General features: G+C 39.1%; 1 protein-coding gene across 3 annotated transcripts in view; it reads right to left on the bottom strand.

Annotated features, from left to right (window-relative positions):
* The window catches only part of CD109 (CD109 molecule), a 136837-nt gene that overhangs the window by 30396 nt on the left and 92694 nt on the right, over positions 1-13747 (bottom strand). For all 3 annotated transcript variants that reach the window (XM_024248537.3, XM_063724863.1, XM_054557758.2), the window contains exons 21-23: positions 13412-13630; positions 12264-12408; positions 7458-7634 (exon numbers count right to left, since the gene is read on the bottom strand). In XM_024248537.3, coding sequence (XP_024104305.3) covers positions 7458-7634; positions 12264-12408; positions 13412-13630 — 541 coding nt within the window. The remainder of the gene's footprint in view (positions 1-7457; positions 7635-12263; positions 12409-13411; positions 13631-13747) is intronic.

Here is a 13747-nt window from a genome sequence, read left to right as displayed (position 1 = left end):
ATATAGATATACTATCTTCTGTGTAATAAAAAGGGGAAATGAGGCCAGGCGCCAAGGTTCACCTATTGCCAAGGTTCAGCACTTTGGGAGGCCAAGGCGAGCGGATCACTTCAGCCTAGGAGTTTGAGACCAGCCTGGGCAATATGACAAAAGCCTGTCTCTACAAAAATACAAAAAAAAAAAAAAAAAAAAATTAGCATGGTGGCACGTGCCTGTAGTCCCACCTGTTCAGGAGGCTGAAGTGGGAGAATCACCTGAGCCCAGTAAGTCAAGGCTGCAGTGAACCATGATTGTGCCACTGCACTCCAGCCTTGGCAAAGGGAGACGCCCTGTCTTTAAAAAAAAAAAAAAAAAATGGGTTGGGGGAATGAGAAAACATATATGTATACGTTTATTTTCGCAAAAGGAGAGAGAGAAAAGATAATCTAGAAACTAATGAAGTCGGTTACTGGTATATTTGTCCCCACACAAATCTCATGTTCAATTATAATCCTCAATGTTGGAGGTAAGGCCCAGTGGGAGGTGATTGGATCTTGGTGCTGTCCTTGAGATAGTGAGTGAGTTACTGCAAGATCTGGTCATTTGAAAGTGTGTGGCACCTCCCCAAAACACTGTCTCTCTTGTCCTTGTTTTCACCATGTGATGTGCCTGCTCCCAGTTCGCCTTCTGCCACAATTGTAAGCTTCCTGAGACCTTCCTAGAAGGAAATGCCGGCGCTATGCTTCCTGCACAGCCTGCAGAATCATGAGCCAATTAAACCTCTTTTCTTATAAATTACTCAGCCTCAGATATCTCTTTATAGTAATGCAAGAACCGCCTGATACAGTTACCAACAAGGGGTAGGGAGAAAGAAAAGGGGAAGAAGAGACACTCTTTTGAATATACTTCTCAAAATAAGTTTGTCTTTTGGAAGCATGTTAATGTTCTACATGTTCAAAACATAAACAAAAGTGGAAAAAATTAAATGATAGGCATTATCACTACTCTAGTTCATTTTATCATGTTTTAGTTTTTCACATAACCTTTAAAAATGCAGTATATTATCTCATTTTTCAGAGGCAGCCAGGGATCACAGAGAAGCAAAATAATTAATGTTCACAAAAGAAATCAGCAACAGAGTCCAGGACATTCTCCCTCAATTTTCAATTAAGGACTAAATTCTCCAGATAGCCAGAGTTTAACTATGAACTCAACCTAAGAAAAAAGAGGAAAAGGAAAGAAGAGAGGAGAAGGAGAGGAGAGGGAAGAAGAAAAAAGAAAATAGGTTTGAGGCCCTCAATCCCTACAAAAAAGTTTGAGGTACTTTTGTGACAGAAAGACCAACCTCAAGGAGAGGACCATGTGCCTCCACGCCCCCAGATCACATCAACAACGGCAGTTCCAAGTATGAGATATTGTGAAACTGGTCAGAGATGAGATCACGGAGATGAGATCAGTGCTTATGGAAATTACCCCTCAGGTGGCTGACCTCCAACATTCCCCATTAATATCAACAACTAGCACCATTCTTCCACTAGAGGCAGCCAGCCCAGAGAAGAGGCCACAGACAATCACCAGTTTTGCAGTGAATTTCTTGAGCAGGCTTAGATAACACTGAGAATCCAAACCACCAGCTCTGCTCCCACGGAAAAGTAAGGGAGAAATTCAGAACCTAGAGAGAACTTGTATGTCTCCTTGTGGGAGTCTCCTGCGAGGTTTCCTTCCTCATCTTAAACCAGCATGCATCATTGTGGATCCCTCGACTGTCCTCCAAATCGTCCCAGTGTATCAGGCCTAATTTCCATCCCATAAACGAAACAGGGCCAGGCACAGTGGCTCATGCCTATAATCCCAGCACTTTGGGAGGCCAAGGCGGGTAGATCACCTGAGGTCAGGAGTTTGAAACCAGCCTGGCTAATATGGCAAAGTCCCATCTCTACTAAAAATACAAAAATTAGCCAGGTATGGTGGCACACACCTGTAGTCCCAGCTACTCGGGAGGCTGAAGCAGGAGAATTGCTTGAACCTGAGAGGCGGAGGTTGCAGTGAGCCAAGATCGTACCACTGTACTCCAGACTGGACGACAGAGGAAGACTCCATCTCAAAAAAAAGAAAAAAAAAAAACAAAAAACAGGACACTGATGACTCATCTATAATGTTTGTTGTTAATACAACAACTCAGCCTTCCAGTGCAGTCATCTAAGTTGGAGACTCTGCATCACAACAGACGAGAAAGGCAAAAACATAGCTCTCTCCAAAAGTTTATGAAGAAATAAGAGTATCACCTTTAAGTTAAACATTTTAGGAACAGCTCTTGAGTTTGAAAAGTAATCATATGCTCAGAACTTTCATAGACTTCTGAAAATTGAAATGTAGAAGTCCAGAGGCTCTTAAGATAAAAACCCATGAGCCCTTCATAAAGGGCCAGATAAGACACATCCTGTTCTGGGTTATGAATTTTCTTTGGGATAACCATGAATGTAAAATTTCAAAATTTATTATAACAAAGATAAAAATACTGCTCACAAACAATGAAAAAGTAACATTCTAAACATAGTTTGACTTGATTTACCTCGTGTCAAAATTACATGTAAATAAAGGAAGTAAAGTCGGCTACTTGTGACTATTTCAAGAATTTTCTCTGTTAATAAGCTGATAAAAAAAATTCTCTGTATTAAAAGAAATCATTATGAACTTGCTTACTTTCTATGACATGAAATGGAAAGTGAGAACATGACAGTTTTTTAAGCTATGGCCACTAGCCATACTTGTGACCAACGGCAGCATCCGAATTCTGAAGCCTTCTTTATTTTTATTTCAATAGAGGAAATATAGTGTTTTCAATTAGACTTGGTTTGAGTCTCACTTTAAAAAGTTGAACTGCAGGCACTGTGATTTAAATATCTGAGGAAAACAAATGGTTTAAATCTTCAATTAACAGGTTCAGGATTTCCAGGCCTTATCAAAAACAGTTTTCATGTTATGGTTCCATTTTCCTTTTTGACAGCAAAGACACTTCATTCAATGATGTAGCTGTTGTTTTGACCAACAAAATAATGGGTTAGGTTACAGAACTCCTGGGCCAAGCATGATTTAAGTAAAACAATGCGCTGTTCATAAATGACATTTAAATAATATAATCATGACTCACGCTGAAGCCACTTTAATTTCTTAAAAAATAAAAACAACTACGGTGTATTTAAAGGACTTTGGAAAATGTGATGGCAAAAGAAAAAAGAGAGTCTCTGAAATGAGACACTGATTTCATAATGAAAAGCATTATACCAAGAAGCTTTTGTCCACTACTTTAAAATATAATTTAGTTCAGCATGTGAGATGATGTATTTTTGGGGAGCTCCACTGTGCTGACTTTTATCAGCCACTTCACCAGCAAAAAGAGTAGCACATGGAAATCACTGGTCACATTTCTTAGCTGCTAAGAGAATGCCAAGGCCAAGTTGACCCATTAGTGCCCAGAGATCATCCTACTACACTGTGGGGGCGCTTCAGAGATCTTCTGGACCCAATATTCACATTAGGATGATGGACCTAAAGTCCAAAAAAGTTAATATCGGTAATAAGTTATTCGCCCATTCTGGATTTTTGAGATGCCCACATAACAATACAATGAAGGTCAAACATGGTCCCCACTGTCACAGAGCTCCCCCTCTAAATGCAGGGACAGATGATGGACAGGATAATTTTAAATAATGTTAAGTGAAGAAATAAAATGGACTAGTACAAATTAGAGTTACTAAGTGGTCAGGGAAGGCCACTCTGAGGCAAACATCAACTGAATGATGAAAAGGAGCAGCCATGGAAAGACCTAGGGGGAAAGCAAGCCAGGAGAAGGAAGGGAAAGCATCATGTCCCTGAAGCAGCATGGAGCTCAAAGTGTTCCAGACACAGCCAGCTCCAGATGAGGCTAAGGAGGGAAGCCGAGCCAGGTCACCCAGGACCCTGTAGGCTGAAGCCGGGAGCCCACTGCAGGATCATAAGCAAGCAAGTGACAGGATCTTGACATTTTCAAAGACCGCTTTTACATTATATGGAGAATGTACTGAAGGGCAGGGAACACAGAAAAAGACTACTCAGGAAGTCGTTGGAGTAGTCCAGTGAGCAATCATGCTTGAATGGAACAATTAGCAGTGGGATGGAGAGAAGTAGAAGAATTTCTTATCGGTTTTTAGAGGGAGAATGGACAGGATTTATTCGCTGACATTAACCCCTAACTCCCTAGTTAGAGGCAAGTAATTCTACTATAGCTGATATTCGTTGTGCACTTACTACGTGTTGAATAAAATGCTGACATATCTCACTGACTCCTCAAAACAACCCTACCACGTGGGTTCTTTTATTCTCACTGACTCCTCAAAACAACCCTACCACATGGGTTCTTTTATTCTCACTGACTCCTCAAAACAACCCTGCCAAGTGGGTTATTTTATTATCCCTGTCTTCCAGGTAAAAAAACCAAGCCTTGGAGACACACTAAGAACCTGTTCCAAGGTGGGAGCCAGGACTCAAGCCCAGGTCTGACTGCCTCCACAGCCAGTGCTATGCCCCGATCTACTTCCTCCCAAGGGGCACTCGCCTAATTTACAGCTGTAGCGCTCGGCATTCTCAACACTTTAGAGGACGGCTTGGCATTTAGAGAACGATGCTTTTTTTGCACTCTGGCCACTGCACCTTCTAACAACCAACAGATGTGAGGAGGGATCTCAGGCAATCAGTAGAGACCCTCTCTGGGTTACTTTGAAAAACTACAGTTTGGCCACCTACCTGGCCAGGACTGACCTGAGGGACTAGCACTGCTTTGGGAAAACAACAGACACTGAGGATTTGGACCATTCATTTTGTAGGATGGTTGCTGATCCACAGCAAAAGTATCTAGGACATATACTGAAATTATTTTTAAGGAATGAGTTTTCACTGCTTACATGTTTCAAGCTATGTAAAATTTATCCTTTCTGTTTAAAGCATTAATATTTGATTAGCCAGAGTTACAGTTCATAAAGCGTATGTAAATATGGAGTTATGTGGCATTTTCTGAAATATTTTACATTATTGTATTAAAATATCCCAAAGAATGTATGCCAAATTATAAAGCACCAGTCTAATTCCTATGTAGTTTCTACTTCAAACCAGAAAAACTAAATCTTGAATACAAATTGGAATCTTGTTTTCAAAAGGTACAAAGTTCATTCATGACAATCCCAAATAATTTTTACTTATCTCTTTAATTACAGCCATTATGCCAATGTGTAAAGATTTCATTTGTGTTTAGCATGGCACACAATATACCACAGAGACCACTTAGTACCACTTAAATTTAATTATAATAAAATTTGAAAAAGGTTATTCTTGTATGTATATATTTAAAACATGACCAATCCACAAATGTGTATAAACAGGGATAATTTTACATGGGCAATTCTATACAGGAAATTCCAACTGCCGGATCTCTACAAATTTCCCAGAGGACCTCACCACCTGGTGCATTTCAGGGCCGGTCATAGTGTCTGCATGGTCTGGCCCTAATCTAAGGGAAAATATACCACTATGTCCTTCCCCACGTCAGAACTCAGGCCACACTCAGCCCTGATTCTAAACGCTGGTCTCCCTTGGTTTGTGATCTCATACACTGCATTGTTCCTGACCCGCAACCCCTTGACTCCCATTCAGCCTTTGTCTGTGCCATTCTATCCCAGGGAGATCTTCAGACACTGACTCCAGCTCATCTGCTTAAACTCAACACCTTACAGCTTACTTCAGTCTAATCTGACACCCCATATTCTAACCTTTGGTGCCTCCTTCTCTACAGGACCCCATGTTCCTCCCTTAATATTTTATCAAAACCTCCAGTGAGACTTCTTACATGGTGGTGATACTCAAGCACCCCGTCCCGATTCCTGGTCCTTTCCATCATATCCCATTGCTTCTAAAAACCCAAGAACACTGCAAATCAGAATTATCCCATAGTGTTCTGAGGAACAAGGTGGACGGTGGAGCCAGACCACCATGGGTAAATTATTTAACCTCTCTGTACCTCAATTTCCTCATCTATAAAGTGGAAATAATAATAGTACACCTGCTCCTAGAGTTCTTGTGAGAATTAAATGAAACATGCATAAAACATTTAAACAGATTTAGTTGCTATTACTGTCATTACATAGAATTATTTTAGAATAAAAAGGTCTCTACACAATAAGGGAACCTGGAAGAAAAGCTCACATTACAATTGTGTCTTTACTGAGTTTTCTAATTCTTCTGTGGAGAAATTAGCAATCAATTAATAGCTTGCCCCTACTTTTCATTTAATCCATTTGTTATTAAAAAAAAACAAAAACTAAAAAAATTAGGAGTTGGAAAGCGTTGAACTATATTTTTCTTAGATTATAGTGAAATCTCATTTTTAATCAGTTTGTGTGAGCCCTTCTAATCTTCATGAATTTGATGGACAGGATATATCACACAAATTGTGCAGAGAGAAAAACTCAGCCACAGAGAGTTTGTGCTAGAGGTCCACTAACAAGGAAATATAAAACTGAGACTGTAACTTTTGGTTAGCTTTTGGAGTATTTCAGAAAATCAAATTTACTTTACTATTAACATCAAACTTATCTCACATCTCTTTGTTTCCTCCTAGGTGTGGATGTCAAGAGCATAGGCTCAGAGTCCAAATCCCAGCTCTATATGACTATATGACCCTGGGCAAGTTAGCTAACTTTTCTGCACCTCAGCTTCCTCATCTGCAAAAAAACAGGATCATGCTAATACTAATGGTGAGCCTTCAATGAGGTATGAGATGTAAAGTGTTTAGAACACTGCCTGCCACACAGTACACACTCAACTCATGTTAGCTGCTGTTATTAACAAGTTGCCAAAACAAAGGATCTGGTGCCTGTGAACAGTTTCCACCTTTCAAGGTGTCAAGATACAGTCTTTACTAGCATGACATTTCCTCAGGGTCCAGCAGGTCCTCCTCATCATTTTAAATGCACTGAAAAGGTCCCCACCACACGGTACTGCGTCTGTTTACATACAAACCATCTTCTCCACTGAGCAGCGAATTCCTTAAGAGAGGCCCTGGCTCCCTCTGTTTTCTTGGCACGAGAACTGATCCTGGCACTAAGAAACACTCCACAAATGTGTAATAAAATGAATGAGTATTCCTCTAGATTTTTAAGGAGTTTTAAATTTCAGATACCTTAGTATAATACAAGCCCCCCACCACCAGAAACTAACTCTTAAGCCATTACTAACAAACATCTTAGCAGCAGTGAGTGAATAGTTAGCTAAAGGAAGAATAGTAACAGCTTTCCATTGTTTGCACTTCCTGCACACGCCAACACCGTGTAGCCCATCACTTACCTAAGACAAAATCCATCTATTTTGAAATATGGTCTAGAATGAACCCTACCTGAAATAAACAAATTTTTTTTCTACAAACAAATGTAGGTCTCTAAAATGCTTACCTTGCCTCATAAATGAAAGAGCTTTTTCTTTCAAATTATCTGTCAGTTGTTTCTTTTTAGTCAGATAATCCAAAATGTAAATATTTGGAGCAAAATTTATCATGTTCTGTTCACCACAGCCATAAGGCATCCGAATCAATGAGGCTAAGCCATTGATGGAAGGACCAAGAACATCTCCTGGAAGCACAAGACATGCAATTCATTCAGTAAATACTCAGTAACAACTACCTGCTGGTGGCAAAGAGACTTCCGCTGAGTACAGAAGGCCTCTGTCATTGAAGCAATGTGATTATTCCACTGCTTGGAACAGAGTTGAAACTTTACATCAAGATTTTAGGAAGACTGGTCAAAAAAATAACAATGCTCTGGTACTGAACTTGTAGGTCGTGTGATGAAAGAGGACATTTTTAGCTCAGTTAAGCATGTGGCATAAATTAGGCAAAAAATAATTTTTTAAAAAAATCTTTAAAAAAATGTACAGAATTGATCAGTAAGACACCATCACTCATACAGGAAACAAACATTTTATTAGTAGTATTCTTCACGCAAACAAAATTTTATTCTTATTTCTTACTAATACACCACAAGCACTTGAGAAATAATTTTTAAAAAAAACAATGAGATTAAGAAAATGTGGCACATCTACACCATGGAATACTATGCAGCCATAAGAAATGATGAGTTCATGTCCTTTGTAGGGACATGGATGAAATTGGAAATCATCATTCTCAGTAAACTATCGCAAGAACAAAAAACCAAACACCGCATATTCTCACTCATAGGTGGGAATTGAACAATGAGAACACATGGACACAGGAAGGGGAACATCACACTTCAGGGACTGTTGTGGGTTGGGGGGAGGGGGGAGGGATAACATTGGGAGATATACCTAATGCTAGATGACGAGTTGGTGGGTGCAGTGCACCAGCATGGCACATGTATACATATGTAACTTACTGCACATTGGGCACATGTACCATAAAACCTAAAGTATAATAATAATAATAATAATAATAATAATTACAATAAAAGAAAAAAAAATTACAGAAATGCATTTAAAATTACAGAAACCTATTTTGTATTTTTCCTTCTGAGACAACAATAATTAATAATTAAGTCCATTTATTCCTTAACTATAGTTTTAAAATGGAAGTAATATTGTTGCATGGTAATCATTTATCTTAAACCATGTTTTAATCTTATGCGGTATTTGGATTTTTTAATGTTTCTAATTTTATGTCATAAAAAGCATTTATGGGCAAAAAAAAAAAAAAAAAAAAAAAAAAAAAAAAAAAAAAAAAAAAAAAAAACAATGAGGATTGTAGTGTTTTCCAATGTGTTCTATTTAGTAACAACAAATATTTCAATTAATCTCAGGATCAAAAGGATTCGGAAAAGGATTCAAAGTTAGTAATCTAAAATTAAACAAAACACATGCTTTAAAAACCCTCTACCCACATCCTAATACCACAACTCAGGGAAAGTAGCAAAAATTCAGAAATATGAAGGCTGAGTTCTAATTTTGGCCCTGCCATTGTTAAGCTGTATAGATAAAAGTATCTTTCTAGGTAGTTTATTTTGAAAACTTATACCAAGCCAAGTCCAAATACCTAGTGAAAATGTGATCCTAAAAAATGAATATGAAAAAAAAGGCAAAAGAACCTGTTTCATACGAATAGACTGAAGCTGTGCCAGTATAGCTTAAATTTTAGATGTGAATACAAAGAAAAAAATAGAGGTTATATTATTACCACTGCAGGCTATGTGTTTAATATTCAAAGTGAACATAGACTATCAAAGTTCAAAGAAGCAAGCTAAAATTCGTACATTCTGGGATACAAAATAGGTCTTTAAAACAACATGTAAAAATAAAACTTGAAAATCCGTTCTTTACATCAAGCATAAAAATTAAGCCTCGGGGTATTTCCATGATGACAGACAGAATCGTTCCTATGTAAGGAGTGATGGTACATATTTAAAAAGCCAGGCTCCTTCCCTCTGTGTATATGTGTGCATGTGTGTTTGTGTGTGTGTGTGCATGTGTGTGTGTGTGTATGTGTAGTGCATCTCCCAGCATCCCATCACTGTGGGAGATGCTTAAGCAGAATTTATTCCCCTAAATAGAGAGCTTATTTAATTCCTTTTAAGAATTGCCCAGGCACATTGGTGCATGCCTGTAGTCCCAGTTACGCAAGGGGCTGATGCAGGAGGACTACATGAGCTCAGAAGTTCAAGTCCAGCCTGGGGCAAGCATAGCTAAACCCTGCCTCTTCCAAAAAAAAATTATATATATATATATATATGCCTCCAAATAAAGTCCTCTGCCTATGGATTGGTTGTTTGGGTTATAATAAAAAAGCATTACACCTGCCAGTGAAATATAAAAGAACTGTAAAAAAGTGTTTTAGGTCTTAACGCCTTAAAGACCTAACAAACTATTAGACAACATTAAATAAAATGTTTTCTTCAGTTATTTGTAAAGCACAACTATATAAACAAACCATTTGTGAGGGTTAATTTTGTGTGCCAACTTAAGTGAGCCAAGGGGTGCCTAGATTAAGCATTGTTTCTGAGTGTCTGTGAGGGTGTTTCTAGATGACATTAGCATTTGAATTGGTGGACTGGGTCCAGCAGATTGTCCTCCCCAGTGTGTGTGGGCACCATCCAATCCACTGAGAGCCTGAATACACAAAAGCTTGAGGAAGGAGGAATTCACCCTTTTTTTCCTGCCTCACTACTTGAGCTGAGACATCTCATCTCATCTTCTCCTAGCACTGGGATTTACATCATCAGCTCCTCTGGTTCACAGGCCTTTGGACTCAGAGTGAGTACTACCAGCCTTCCTGGGTCTCCAGCTTGCAAAAGCGGATCATGGGACTTCTCAGCCTCCATAATTGCATGAGCCAATTCCTCATAATAAACCTCCTTTTATATATAAGTATCTCCTATTGGTTCTGTTTCTCTAGAGAACCTTGACTAATAACACCATTTGTGTAGACACTGTGTTTAATTAAAAAGTACTTTTAGGCTGGGCGCAATGGCTCGTGCCTGTAATCCCGGCACTTTGGGAGGCTGAGGTGGGTAGATCACCTGAGGTGAGGGGTTTGAGACCAGCCTGGCCAACATGGTGAAATCCTGTCTCTAATGAAAATACAAAAAATTAGCCGGGCATGGTGGCACACACCTGTAGTCCCAGCTTCATGGGAGGCCAAGGTATAAGAACTACTTAAACCCAGGAGGCGGTGGTTGCAGTGAACCGAGATCACACCACTGCACTCCAGCCTGGGCTACAGAGAAAGACTCCATCTCAAAAAAAAAAAAAAAAGTACTTTTAGCATGGTAAATATAGTTAATAACAAGAGTATTGTACATTTCCAAATTGCTAAGAAAGGCTGAGCGCCATGGCTCACACCTGTAATCCCAGCACTTTGGGTCAGGGGTTCGAGACCAGCCTGGCCAACACCGCAAAAGCCCATCTCTACTAAAACTACAGAAACTAGCTGTGCGTGGTGGCACGCGCCTGTAATTCCAGCTACTCAGGAGGCTGGGGCAGGAGACTCGCTTGAACCCCAAGAGGCAGAGGTTGCAGTGAGCCAAGATCCTGCCACTGCACTCTAGCCTGGGAGACAGAGCGAGACTCCACCAAAAAAAAAAAAAAGGCTGGGCGCGGTGGCTCGTGCCTGTAATCCCAGCACTTTGGGAGGCCGAGGCGGGCGGATCATGAGGTCAGGAGATGGAGACCATCCTGGCTAACATGGTGAAACTCCGTCTCTACTAAAAAATACAAAAAAAAAAATTAGCCAGGCGTGGCGGCGGGTGCCTGTAGTCCCAAGTACTCGGGAGGCTGAGGCAGGAGAATGGCGTGAACCTGGGAGGCAGAGCTTCCAGTGAGTTGAGTTCGCGCCAATGCACTCCAGCCTGGGCAACAGAGCGAGACTCCGCCTCAAAAAAAAAAAATGCTCAGACAGCAAATTTCAAATGTTCTTCCCACAAAAAAAAATAGTTAAGTATTTGAGGTGATGACTACATCAACCAGCTTGACTTAGTTATTCCACATTGCATTCATAAACCATAATATCACTTTGTATCCCATAAATTTATACAATTATAAATTGCCAATTTTTGAAAAGTACTATTATGTTATGGAAAGTAACTAGGAGAGGTGACCGAAGTCAGTGAGTAACTTCCTACTGTAAAGGTTACTCATATCCTGCACGGAGAACTGCTCTAGGGAGTAGTACTCAACCTTTGGTTATCAGAACCACTTGTGAAAGTCTTTTAAGATATACGTCTGACCAAGCCATAGCGCAAGCGATTCTGACTTAGTAGGTTTAGAGTAGAACCCAGATGTTTCTGTATTTACAGAGCTCCTTAGAAGATTCTGATATTCACCAGTGGTGGAGAGCCACAGAAGCCAGAAGCTCTGCTCTTAGGAATGACCCCTCCCTCCAGCCACGGTATAGTGAGGCCTTGCTACTCAAAGTGTGGTCTACAAGCCAAAGTATCACCAACAGCTAGGAGCTTGTTAGAAAAGCAGATTCCCAGGCCCCACTCCACACCTAGTAAACCAGAATTTGCTTTTAAACAAGACTCCCAGGTGATTCTTATGCACACTGAAGATTGAGAACTGTTTTAGGATACATAATTTGCTAGCCTTCATATTATAATCAGTTGTTGGGCCCAATTAAAAACTTTTGCCATCTCTTCTTATTAGGACTCAATAAGAAAATACATCTATAATTACAGGAACAACATACATGATCATATACAATTAAACCAATAGATGGTGATATACTCTATTCTTACCAATTGCGGTGATCTGAACTCTTTCACTGCCAGTCACTGTATTAGGAGGAAATGAGAAACTCAAAGTTTTCAGGGTACTCTGTAGCCTATTGTCAGTCAAGTCTAATAAGATGGATTGTGAATATGATTTTTCTATTCCTTCAGCCTGTTGAGAAAAATGAACACAATTAACATGGTCTCTACTCACATATTTACAGAGAACGCAGATATGAACACAAACATCTGACCTGTTGTGTCTGAGGTTTGTGTACGGCTCAATAAGCACCTATCATTTCTTATTTTGTTTTCTTTAAATTAGATGTTTTATTTAAACAAGTAATAAATTCATTTCACAGAATGAGTTTTTCTTGTTAGTTTGTATTACAAATTACCATAACTTTAATTTTTCCTTTTAGATTTTCTCACTAAGTACAGTACCCTTCATTAACTGAAATGTGTTTTTCACAGGATTTATACTTAATAGGCACCATTTCCATGGAACTGAATTAAATCTGATGACACAGTGCCTACCATTTTGTTATTCTTACTTCAAATCTGTTAGTAAGTTCTAGTTAAATTAGATAAGGCATCCCATGGACTGGCCTTCAAAATGACAAAGAAGAAGATGAAAATGTAAGGAAAAAAACCCTTTGAGGTAGTTCCTATTATTATCCAAAGAGGGGGAGATTTAATGCCTTGTTCAAAATCACACTTGGCAGAGCTGAGATTCAAACACAGGGTTGCCTCACCCCAGAATACAAGTGCTTATCCACTATGCTCATTATCTTTCTGTCTAGAATGTCTTCTCTGAAAAAAATCTACAAAATCTCTTTTAACTTCACTGAAAAATTCCAAAATTCCAAATCTACAAATCGACTTGACCGTGTTTTAATAGGATCCCAACATAACACAGTCTGTAGATATAAATGACTGCAGAAGAGACGTTAGTCTTTATAGTCACATTCCTGACTAAATTTAAAGAGGAAATTGGCAATTATTTCTAAATGATTATTTTTACATACAGATAAGAAAGTGATTAGGCATTACCAGAAGGGTAAAGAAGATGACCTACTAGATATGCCAAAAAATTTAGCCAAGAGAAAAAAATCTTCTGCTTCCTTTTTAATTATGTATTTCCATTTCATTTCTTTCAGACATCAAATATTTACCTTTACTAAAATCATCTGGGTGATAGCATCAGAAGCAGTGGGTGAAAGAGCTGTGACTGTGATAGGAATTTCTCCCAGATGTGTTGGCCTGATGGGAAAAAGAACAGTTGCCCCATCCTCACTGGGAACCAGAATGGTCTGCTGGTGGCCTGTGACATTTATTTCACTTGAAGTCATTAGAATATCAAATTTGTCACTTTTCTCAATGATTACCTTAACCTGAAAGAAAAAAATAAATCAAAGCTTTTGTATAATAAATGCTCTTCAGTAAAGTGCTCTTTTATCCCAGTTTAAGTACTGTCAAATCTGTGAGGCTCAAGACTAGACAAAAGATGA

Source organism: Pongo abelii, chromosome 5 (genome assembly GCF_028885655.2).
Source record: "Pongo abelii isolate AG06213 chromosome 5, NHGRI_mPonAbe1-v2.0_pri, whole genome shotgun sequence".
Classification (NCBI taxonomy): domain Eukaryota; kingdom Metazoa; phylum Chordata; class Mammalia; order Primates; family Hominidae; genus Pongo; species Pongo abelii.
This window is presented reverse-complemented; position numbering and strand designations above follow the sequence as displayed.